This window comes from Lagopus muta, chromosome 7 (assembly GCF_023343835.1).
Source record: "Lagopus muta isolate bLagMut1 chromosome 7, bLagMut1 primary, whole genome shotgun sequence".
NCBI classification, from domain to species: Eukaryota; Metazoa; Chordata; class Aves; order Galliformes; family Phasianidae; genus Lagopus; species Lagopus muta.
The window spans coordinates 46,936,925-46,949,454 of record NC_064439.1 but is presented as its reverse complement, the minus strand read 5'-3'; the positions used below and the strand labels follow the sequence as shown (position 1 = coordinate 46,949,454).

The 12,530-nt window shown below is 34.8% G+C and overlaps 1 protein-coding gene across 2 annotated transcripts in view; it reads left to right on the top strand.

Moving 5' to 3' along the window:
• Window positions 1-12,530, top strand: part of BBS9 (Bardet-Biedl syndrome 9) — a 273,148-nt gene that overhangs the window by 65,037 nt on the left and 195,581 nt on the right. For both annotated transcript variants that reach the window (XM_048950758.1, XM_048950757.1), the window contains exons 16-19: window positions 1,699-1,839; window positions 3,731-3,826; window positions 8,283-8,455; window positions 9,740-9,892. In XM_048950758.1, coding sequence (XP_048806715.1) covers window positions 1,699-1,839; window positions 3,731-3,826; window positions 8,283-8,455; window positions 9,740-9,892 — 563 coding nt within the window. The remainder of the gene's footprint in view (window positions 1-1,698; window positions 1,840-3,730; window positions 3,827-8,282; window positions 8,456-9,739; window positions 9,893-12,530) is intronic.

Here is a 12,530-nt window from a genome sequence, read left to right as displayed (position 1 = left end):
CAAAAGAGCTAATGAACTGAAGCAACCGGGTGAATCTCAGCTTTCTAGTAACAACCTCTCTTCCTCCAAGACAAGTCCTTGCAGTAATTTTTCTTTGCAAGAGATCTGTGAAGTAGCAAACAAACCAAATGTTAGCAAAAAACGTTGCTGTAGATGTTGTAAACAGCTGAGCTATGTTTATATATTAGACTTCTCAGCTTACGTGACTGACAGCCTGTGTAGCTTTTAGTTTCATGACTCTTCTGTCCTGGTATGATCCATTGTTGTTATGCCATTGTTAAACATGTTCTTTGTTGATTTCTGTTGGAGTGAGTGTCTGAATTTCATATTTTTGGGAAATGATGAGTGTTTGTTATTATGATGTTAATGCTATTCTCAGTAAGTCCCTATAATGATATCTGTACCTGAACAAAGCAGTGCTAATTAGCTGCTTCATCAAAGAAGTCCCACTTGAAAAAGCCATACAGATTGGCTGTCCAGAAGAACAAGCAATCTGTATTTCATGGCCCCCAGCATTTTCATTTTTCATGTAGAACATACTGTGCATCATCTGACATGTCAACCATTTTAAATTATGCTTAGATCTGTGCAAATCTCACCCATTCTAATGACTGTGTTTTTGTTAGTGTGAAAACCTCCTCCTTTCTCTTGCACCGTTCTGATAAAATTACATGTTCTATGAGTTGAATGATAACATTTAATGTACTGCAATGAATAAAAACTCAATATTTAAGCAAGTGGGGGCTAACCAGATTGCTTAGGAGCATTATTCATTAAATCCAGATCTATTATTTTGTAGTTAAACCTCATCTGAGAAAGAGGTACATTATAGCAGTTCTGGGGTTTTACATTGACGCCATGAAGGCTGTTAAATGGAGTTGGACTCCCCTTAATATGCTTTCGTTATTATTGATACTATTATTGAAGTTTATTATTATCAAAATGGTCATAAGCGAATATTCTGATTTAAAAAAAAATAATAATAAAAGAAGAATAACAACAAAATTGGAAGTTATATCCAAAAAAATATTTGGAGGCGTTGATTTAAATTAGAAAATGTGGAGAGGTACACAGAGGTAGGCAATTGAGATTTCTAATTCTAGTTTTGCAGGTCATTAATTTGTTTTGTCCATAGTTTGGGTAGGGATTTTTAAGTTCTATGTTTGCACCTCAGTCCTTTTTGTCAGAAAGAGATGTCATATAGAAACAGCTTCTGATGCTTTTTGGTGAACAGTGGTTGCAGTTTTTGTATAAAAGTAACAAAAAATAAGGCTGTTCTTATAAGGGATGTCTTTTGGGAATGTTCCTGATGAAAATACATATTTCAATTTAGTGTTCAAAGCATCAGGGACAGTCGTGCAGCTGTCTCATGTATTGAAATGGAATTGTTTGTTTAAAGAGTTAAATAAACTATTACTGCATGTTAATTGGTGTGAATGCAGGAATGCAGTGGATTTGGGTAATATTGTTTGCTTCCCATTTACTTATAAATACTCACTTTCAAAGGTGAATAAGGTGTTCAAGTTTAAAATTGTTGTACACGGAGTGTAAATTAAAACAAAAATTGTAGATTTTGTTATAGGATATTCTTTAATTGCATTATAAATACCTTGTAATTCCTTCCAGGACAGCAGCATAAAATATCTTTTATTCAGAATAAGGATATGAAAGATGATTGTGTGTGTTCTTTCACTTTAGGGATACCGAAGTTTGCCCAGTGTAAATTCAAGCTGCCTTTGCGATTAGTTTGCTTTCCAGCTCAACCTTCAAAATCAGCAAACCACAAGCTAACTATCGATACCAATAAACCTCCCATCAGTTTTCTCACCATTTTTCCAGGTAGGTTTTAATATATGCCTCTGACAGGAGATGTATTAGAAACTCAGACAGGAATTGTTTGCGAGAAAATTATGAAATAATTAACAAAACTAATAGGAGGGTGTTTAAAGTTTACATCATGAAAAAAATGATGGAATAACATTTCAAAATAGGTAATTAACCTTGTCTAGTGTATCTGACTTTGATTAAAACCTGAAGATTTTTGTATGCAGGGAATGTGTACCAAGATCTACTTTTTATGTATCCAGAAAATAATTTGATTCAAAATGCAACAGTGGTGTTTCAATGGCGAGAATGTGGGCATTCATTTTTGGGGGGTTATGTGGGTTGTCATGAGATATGAAGGAGAAACAGGGTGGAGCATGTCACAAATTAGTACAGTTGCTCTGGAGAAAGATTTGTGAAAGTCTTGAGGTGAATTATGTTATAATATTTGCAAGAGTAATATAGAAATAGAAATAGGTGATATATAGGACTAGTGAAATATTAATGAAAAAATATGAATTAGTATTATAAAAAGAAATTGTGCTGTAGTTATGTGCTCATGATTTAGAAGAGATAGAAAAGGTGGAGGTTATCACAGGAATGTTCTGTGGTACAATATTGTATGAGCATAAGTGAACCAGTAAGAAGTTAGGATGGATTAGAGAAAATGGTTCCAGGATGGAAACAAATAAGTTATTATGCACTGGCATGCAGTATTGGGTTCTGCTTGCTGATACTGAAAGTGAATTAAAACTCAAAAGTATGGAAAAGGCTATGAGAATTGCCTGGGGATTTGAAGAAGAGAATTAAAAGAGAATTACTCATTTAAATGAATAAAACACTGGCAAAAAAAAAGAAGGAAAATGAATAAACAGGGCTTATAAAGTGATAGTGAATAAGTTCAATCTGGCAGTGATTAAAGTTCTGAACTTCAGAGGACAAAGGTTCTGGAACAGTTTTCTGATGAGATGAGTGCTGTGTGGGCCAACAGCTTCAATGCAGTGTTTTTAAGGTGGAGCTGCATCTGTTTCTGGAAAGATTATGTAGTACAAGGTCTGCTCCAAAAGCAGTGCCTCCTGTTTTATTGTGTTGGCCCATGATGTCGGAGGTGGATGTTGGTGGTATGGCAGGAGGGGCTGAACCTTCCTGCCAATAGTCTGTTACATTTTGTTGCTGTGTGACAGGTGGCAGCAGAAGGGCAGTCTGATGGAATGGTGAAATGTAAATCATATTTGTTTATAGCATGTTTATAAGTTGTTTATAATATGGTCTTTGGAGAAACTTTACAATTTTGTTGTACTACTTAGTAAAAATGGTATCTCTCCTGTTTCCTCTTCTACCTTATTTTAAGGAGAAGTTAGTAGGACAAATTCCTTGGAATAGATCTTAAAGTGCTCTATATTAGATTTGAAGTTACTGTGGTCTAATAAATGCATTGAAATGAGATGCTGGCATGCATAGATTTGCTGAGTAACTAATACTAGTAAGTTAGCTGTTTGTTGTCCTCTTTGCTGAGGGGCTGAAACCAGAAGGTACTTGAACATTATCATGATGATAATTTTTGCTTATGTGTCTGATAAAAGACGACCTGCAGTGTTGCGTCCAGTACAGGAGGCAATTTTTACTAGATGACGCAGACTGAACCTCTGAGAAAGCTATATTCTGTTTACCAAGCCTAGGCAATTCCATGTAACAACTGAGTGTAGCTCAACTTCACGTGAACAGTGGGAACATATAGTAATTTACTCCTGATATTCTGTACTTCTGAGGAGGGAAGCGATGTCATGCAATTCAGATTGCATGAGTAGTATAGGAAAGGCAGAGGTTGATATGGTTCTGTCTGCAGCTTGAAGTTTGTTGTATGTGAGAGCTAAATTATAGACAACTGTTTCATTTTCTCTTTTAGACTTTGCTGATCCATCTGAGGATGACCAGGCAAATGTTCTGGGATTTCAGTTCTTAACAGGTTCAAAAATCACTCTTCTTGCTTCAAAAACATCACGTAAGTGCTGTTAAAATGTAGAAGACTATAGTCCTGTAAAACATAATAGATAATAAGTTAATTGGATAGCGTGTGAGTAAACTGAGAATCATACAAAAATGACTAATTATTTGCAGAGGAACTTAAAAGTTTTCACAGATCATGTCTTGGCATCCCCTGTCAAATATCTAATCATATTGCTGATGTAGTCACAAGATTTTGAAATGAAGCAAAAATTATACTTGGTTATTATAATGAGTATTCTATGCAGTCATTGGAGAAATTGTTTTTTCTTTTGTTGTTATTTTAGCAGTATTTAAAATCAGGAATTAATACTGACACTATGATCATGTAGAAAAGCAAACGAACAAAAAACCCCACCTCTTTTCCTTAAATGTATTTCAAGACCTCTGTTTGGAAGTCATCTACTGGAATTTGTAAGAAAAAGACTACAAACCTGATTTCTGACTGTCCACTGACTTTCAGTAATGCTGGACTTTAATTAGGCATCTAACCGTATTCAGGTGCATCTCTAAGTAAATGCCAGTATCAGTAATTACCCATAAATCATTAAATTTAGGACTATGGATTCAACCATGTTGATTCTGTATTTCTTACCATGCTTATGGAATGTGCGAAGATACATGTAGATATGCTGTTATCTTGTCCAGCATCTTGTGTACAGGACAGTTTGTGAATTAAGTAGTCGTGTTTTAATGATCTCAAAGAGTGTTTGTGCTCTTTCTAAAATAAAGTAAGTCAGCTTTCTTAATGTTGGAGAGTTACAGTCTTGCATTGCAATTCAACTTGCTAAACTTCCTTGTTGTGTGCGTGGGAACAAAATCAATTCAGTTGTATTTAGTACTTTCAGTGCTGATAAAGCAGAAATTCTTCAGTTAATACAGCAAACTGAGAAGTTGAAAAGCTAAAATACCAATCACACGTTGCAGGGAGTTCAAATGGAACATTGAACGCTCTATGAAAATTATTTTGAGTAAGTGAAAAATTAGAGTCTAGTTTGATCAGAAATTCTTTCAACACAAAAATAATCTGCCTCACTGTGTTTTCAAAATGTAGTATTCATGATTGGTTATATAAATGACGATGATGTCAACTGTGTGCTATGAAATAATATTTAATGCTCTTTATAATGTAGTCAGATGTGTTACATACAGAAACCAGCTGGAAAATAATTATTGAAGGACTTTCTTTGTACCAAGCATCACTTTACTTTTCTAAGGCTCGAATCCATCTGTATTAGTTGTTATGCACTGTTTGCATGCTGTTTCATTGTTAGTTTGTTTTTAGTATTTATTTGAATAGACAGTAGGTTTCAAAAGTTTGCACTGGCTAGACATACAGCGATAGGTTCTAGAAACTGAAGAATTTAAGGGATTTTTAAGTACCTTTTTATGGATTACCATTTAAACCTCTTATTTGAATTATTGCAAAGTCTGATGATACTGTGCAAGGGAAAATTTATCTTTGTAATGAATATATTTCAACTTCTAGTGAGGCTATAACTTCTAGTTTCTTCATACAAACCCTCAAGTTTTTCCTACAGGTTTGTTTAGTCACTCACTAAGAATGACGCTTGCAGCCTTACTATAAACTTTCCCACACTACTTTTCTTGTTCACTTTACAAAGGAGATTCAAACAACTTTTTCTCTTAGTGTGACTACTCATTTATCTTGTCTGGGAATCTTTAGAAAACAAATGAGTTACGTGATGCCTACTTCCATGTAATGCTCTGTTTCCAGCATTTCCACATGCACTGGATTGAATTGGTTATGGAATTTCTCGGCGTGGGGCATGTAGGGGGGTTGCACAGGCTATCCATAATACAAAAACATTCCTTGGTAGACTTTTGTAGTACTAGAATTACTGTGCTTGAGTAGGCAGACCCTATATGGAGCTAATAAACGGGGATGAAGGTGTGTTATTTGGGAGGTACTATTAGTTTGCTACCAAAATAATACTGCTGAGTTTTTACTTTATAGAAGCGATTGTGTGGCACAGTCATTGTGGAAAGGTTCTTCAAAAAGAAAATTGTATATGTGGATAAATAGTGATAGAAAAAAATATAAATCACTGGAGCTGGTTGACCCTTGTTCCTTTTTTTCCATGAAAGAAGTTAGTCTTGGACAACGGACACATCTTTGTCATATTCCTTTCTGAATAGACCTTAAGTTCTGGATGGGAAAGGCTGCATGTAGAAGTGAAAGTCTCCAGGTTGGGTTGGGTTTCACTGCTGAAGCTGCAGACAAGAATAACATCTGTGTTCACACTTATTTTAATTAATTAGTCCATTTTAAACAGTGTAGTAATTGAAGATGTTACTTCAGCTTGTCAAAATGTCTGCTGTAAAGACACCCAGAATAAAGTTCTTTTTCAGCTAGAAGTTAAAATGAATTTAGCCTGTGTAGAGTAAAGTTTTAATATTTTTGTTGAAATGTCTTTGAAACTGGTTTTAATCAAAGGGTAAAGAAGAATTGACTGCTTCCCGTCATTGTTTTTTCTCATGGCAAGGGCTTCCTAGCTGAGAAGCAAACTGAATCTTCCAGGCTTCTTGCAGATAAGCTACTGGCAGGGCAACTAATCATGCTTATTGCAGGGTGAACTAGTAGTACTACCTGCTGTGATGTTTAAGCCCTTGTTACCTATTAATGATCCTCTGAGTCTTCTGCTTTTCTGTTTGAGAGTATTCTGAAAATGATCAATTGTAAATTTTCTGTAAGAAATCTTATTTTAACAAAAGCCTAACACAAATAGGTTAACAACCGTAAAAGTTTTTTTCTATTTTCTATTTCTATTTTTTTCTGTATAAAAGCACATACTCAGTACATCTAAGGAATCTCACTTTCCTACAGTTTTTAAATGTAATTTGTCTTTCTTTTTGAGTGCTGGAAGGTCATGTAAAGCAAATGATTACTCAGGTCATGATAAAATTAGATTTTGTTTGTATTGACCAACAAACAGTGAACCTAAATTTGCTTTTTGAAGGAAATTAGTTTTATCAATTTCAATCATTAATATATTAGACATGTCAATTATATGTGGAATGTCTGTTGGTTTGGTCTGAAAACATCTGAGCTAATTTCCCTTAAGGAAAAATCACTTAAGGCAAAGTATGATAATAAATTGAACTAAACCCAGCCATTACATTGAGACTATTTAAAAATATGGGTATTAGGTTGAATGTTATCTTTAGCAGATGGTGTTCTTTTCTTTAACAGACATGTTTTTAAATAAAACTTGCTTCTTTCCTGTTACACTGTAAACAGAATTTGTCATTTTCTATTCAGTGAAATGTGTATCCTGGGAAGGATGCCAGTGGTAATGTCAAACAATTTGAATTACTAATGTTGAGAAAAATTTAAATAGTGCATTCGACTTCTAAAGAATTTTGCTTCATTTGATATACTGTGTTCCTTATTGATGAGACTGAAAAAAAAGAATTGTTTTGTATCAAAAAACCTCAACTCTGTTTCTTCATAGTTGACTTTCTGTCTTTCCCTTTGATAACATTTATAGGTAATGCCAAGAAATAAAATAATGTTGCTAGAAAATGTATCAGACAAAAAAAAAGACACAATTATCCACAACAGTTTTCGTTTTAATATTTAATTAGTTCTCATATCATGAAATCAGAAAACAGAACTATAAGAAAATGGAGTGGAAACAGAACAGTAGTAAGTTCTCACCCCATTCTCCTCATAATTTGAAATTCACTAAAATGTGATAATGAATGAACTTGCTGGGATAGAGAACACTAACAGAATCTTTGTGTGTTTTTTCATTTCAATTGCGTTAACATTTTCTACACTAAGCTACATTAACAAAACTATATTGTATACTGGATCGATAAGACACTGATTAATACTATCTGCTAGAGTGAAGCAGAGCACTAAGAAAGCCAAATATTGTTACCTGTGATTACAGAGTGAGTAACAGTTGCCCACTGGAAGATATCATAGGAAATAGAGAAGTACTAAAAATTACATTAGTGAAGGTATTGTCCAAGAACTCAAGCTCTATGTTTCCAAAAGGCATTCAAGATTTTATGTGGAATGTAGTTGGTTTGATACAACTGTTATCAGTTGCTGAGGATGCTGTGCTTCTCTCATGGTCCAAAGTCAATTGAGCCTGTCTCTGCCTTCAGGCCCAGAAAAACTTGTTAAGGCTGCATTATGCCAGGGAATGCAGGCAGCCTGTTGTTAGGTCTTAATATCATCCAGTAATTCTCACTTCCTTCTCATAGTAGTTCATAGTTATCTGTGCTTTGTGAACAGGCCCATGATACAGGACAGAAGTTGCTTTAATGCTAGGGAGCATGTATCTTCTGTGAAAATCCCTATTACAGACTTTGTATTTATAAAGTTAGTTACATTGCTATGTATTATTTATGTTGTATAGTGAATGCATATGGCTTAAATGTACGTATTGTTAGTCTTGTATTTGTTCTTCTTTTCAAAGAACGATACAGGATCCAGAGTGATCAGTTGGAAGACCTTTGGCTAATAACAAAGGAATTAACACTTAGACTGGAAGAACATTTCAAAAAGCAAAATTGCAAGGACTTTGCATGTACCTTTTCCGGCTCTGTTCCACTGCAAGAATACTTTGAACTAATTGATCAGCATTTCGAGGTGTGTCACACAGCATATGAATAGCTGCTATTGTCCCAGTTCAAGATTATTTGTTATTGTTAAGAACAAACCATTTAAAACTGTGATCACAGACATGTAACAATTTGTCTTTCAGAAAATGTGAAGATGTATCTGAGCAAATGACATTTTTTCCAGCACTGGGTATTTCTTAAAGTTATGAGTTGTGCCTTTATTCTGAAATGATCTGATGCTCCATCCCTTTTTTGGCTGGCTGGAGGAGCTGAACTTGTTCAGCCTATGGAAAAGAAGGCTCCAGAGAGACGTCATTCATTCCTTGCAGTTCTCAAAGGGAGCTCATAAACAAGGGGGAGATGAACTTCTTACGGAGTCTGACAGGGCAGGGTTGGTTTTAAACTAAAAGAGGAGAGATTTAGATTAGATGTTAGGAAGAAATTTTTTTACTCATAGCATGGAGAAACATTGGAACAAGTTGCTCAGAGTAGCTGTGAATGCTCCATCCCTGGAGCTGGTTGAGGCCAGGTTGGATGGGGCCCTGGGCCCTAGTAAGTGGCAGCCCCGACCATGGCAGTGTTTGGAACTAGATGGTCTTTAATGTCCCTTCCAACCCAAGGCATTCTATGATTGTGTGTTTCTCTGATTCTAGTTATAGCATGTTAGCTATACAAATGATATTTTGAAGACTGCAGTTTTTGTTAGGGACTTACTTGTTTTAGAGGTTTGTAACAGAAAATATAAAGCTGGTTATAAAGATAAAACAGAAATTTTTATTACCTGGGCATTTAATATATGATGTTCAATGTTTTGTGAATGTTTCAAGAAAGCTGTACCTGATAAATACATGAGAAAATAAAAAGATTTCATTTCAGAGAAAGAAGTCATTCAGTCAGTGCAGAATTTATTGTTTTTATTCATGCTTAGGGGAATAACCATTTACTTTTTACAGTAATTAGTAACAAGCCTAGTCCACTGTATGTGTGTATCAAATAGTACGTGAATCTGAGGAGAAACCCTGAGGTTCTGGTGGTGAAATTTCTTTCTTACTGATAGGCTCTTTGATGAGATACTTATGCATTAATACATACTATATTGGCTGTTGGAAATTATTTTTGACTTAAGTAGCAAACAGTGATTCCTGAAAGTGTTAGTAAGTTTCACGAGGAGCATAAAATTAACCACACCAATGGTATTTGAATGAGTAACTGCTCTCAAGAATTTTACTGTAAGTTCCTCATTTCATTTTGAATGGATGTATAAAATGCATATAACCCTTAATCTGAATTCTTGAAAATGTTTTAATTGCAGCTACGCTTGAATGCTGAAAAATTTCAGGAGCTGTTATCTGAAAGGGCCATACAATTCAGAGCTATTGAGCGACGATTGCTGACACGATTTAAAGATAAAACTCCTGCTCCTCTTCAACATCTGGACACCTTGCTAGAAGGGACGTTCAGAGAGGTCAGTACAGTTTGATTACGAACATAATCTTCGTTTATTTTGTTGGTAAAACTTAGCTTCAAGCATATAGGCTATGCTTTCCTGGTTATGTGTACAATACAAGAGACCGGGAAGCAGTAATTTGTTTAACTTAATATTCCCTGTAAGTTTCCAGATGATTTGCAATAGTTTTATTTAATTTGTTGCCACAAAATTGTTGCTGCTGGGTCACACCAGCTTGATAACACATCACTCTTCCCTAGCTGATGTTGGTAGTGTAAATATTTTATAGTTCATGTGAAAGTATTTTATAGTTCATAGCTTATGTAAATATTTTATGGTGCTGGTGGAATGGTTTGGCTGGTGTAACATTCACAACAAATTTGTCTGAGGCTGTCCATGTCCTTCTGCATGGGGTTTTTATGTTCTGATGATTTCGAAATGCAATCACTATAGAATAACGATGCTTAAAAAAAATTAAAGATAATAAAAATATTCCTAAACCATCCCCATACTGGAAGTATATGACAAAGAAGAAAACTGTTTTCTCCTCTCCTCCTGCGTCAACTCCACATCGCTTGATGAAGAATAGTTCTACTGTGTGCTCTAATGGAGCTTTTCCGTAAATTAGAGAAAAAGTGCCTTTCCTTTTGTGTTTGGACACAAGAGAAACTCACTGTATTTCCATCTTTACTTTTAATGAGTTAACTGTGAGATGATTTCTAAAACAAAAATACTGTGTCACGTTGACACATAGATGATTTTTTAACGGTTTGAAATGGCACGACTAAATAATCCCTACAGATAAATAAAAGTGGGTCTCTTTATGTATGTACATACACAAACATATACACACATGTATACACACACGCACACACGTATATTGAAGCTGTAGTGGTGTAATCTCTTCTGGTCTGGCCTGATAGAAAGGTATCTTTTTCTGATTCCTTTATTTCTTTGCATTAGAACAGTTATACAGAAAATGTATAAAAGTTTTTCTAGTACAAATCTGATAATACAAATCTGATAGGAGCCATAGTTTTCATCTTCACAATAAGGGATAAACATATAAGCAGGCATAGGTGTGTGCAGTGATGAAAGGTTTTCTGTATTTTTATTCCTTACTCTTTTTCATTATTTTCTCCTACAATTTGTCTTTATGAATTATGTTGTATATCTAAGTAGGTTTGAATGAGTATTACAGCAGTTAACAAATAGCAATGCACAGTGTTCTATTTTGAAAGGAAAAGATGTTGTATATGTGGTAGTTATGTATAGTAGAAAAACAGAAGTGTCATTATTGCGTTGCTTAAGACTGATTTGTAGGAAGACCACGTGAAAATCATTGAAAATAAATAGATGATATTTACGTGCCTGTGAATGATGATTTGATAAAGTCTGGTTTAAAACAAAATTACTGGTGCAACTTGCTCTTACCATGCTATTAGCTCTTGCTCTGAAAAAAAGTGTAGTTGGATAAATTTATAAGTAATTGAAGTAGTTGAGATTACATAGATGTTTCTTGATTTAAAGGACTTTGCTGAAATTTCATATTCAAATTTTATGGTAGCTGTTGCAAAAATATGTACTTTTAATATAATGTTGACTCTGTAGAAACACGTTATTTCTTGAAAGTGTAATTGAATGATCTTTAATCTCTCTGATGTGTTTTCTGTGATATCAAAAAAATCATAATTTGGCAGTAGCCTCAGGTGCTTGCCTTGGGATTATAGTTTCCATGCATTGACTCTTGACATGCATTACTGGGGCTTCCAGGTACAAACTGGAATTAACATAAGGATCCTAAAAATCAGGTGATTCCGTTTATTTTGACTCACATGGATTTTAATCCAACCAGTCTAAGTAGTTCTAGGTATGTTTATATGCAAACTGTGTTTAAAAGGTCTGTGCCTTTATATTCTTTCATGAAAGAAGAGAAGGGATGGATTTGAAACGTAGGGGTGGAGTTCTCCTAGGGCACTAACTGTTGCTTAGCCAACTTGAAGTGGTTGAACTGTTCAATCTTGTCTCAGTTGCATGTTTAAAGTTTAGAAAAAAAAAAAGTGATGACAAAGCAAGCTTCTCTATGTTGCATTGTGGTACAACAAAATGAAGGAAAATTAAAACAGATCATGAAGCAAATAGGTTTATCTGTATCCTCACACTTCCATCATGTATAATAAACCTAGCTCCCTTCCCGTTCTTTTTTGCCACTGTTGCACAGTGCCACAGATCATCCCATGTTCTAAGGCTGATTCATCACCCCTCTTTAAAACTTCTAACTATTCTGTGTTTTTAAATACTGAAATATCAACTTTTTCTCCATCATCAGTGGCAATTTGTGTGCTAATTGTCTGGCCAATGCAGTAGCCAGCCGGACAAGATGGATGATGTCAGAATTCTTGACCTTGGCTCAGTGCAATAACTAATAATGTCTCTCTCCACTCCCAGTCTGCTGATTTAGAAAAATATATAGGAACTTAAAGACTTATGTAAAATTTAGTAGTGGTTGTTGGAAACAACAACTGCATGAACTAGGAATAGACTGTCACGACAAGTCTTGACATGTGGTCAGCACAGTTGTGCAACACTGGAAAACTAGGCTTCATAATTGAATGGATCCTTATTTTTTGACTGATTATACATTTTAGTTTTTCTT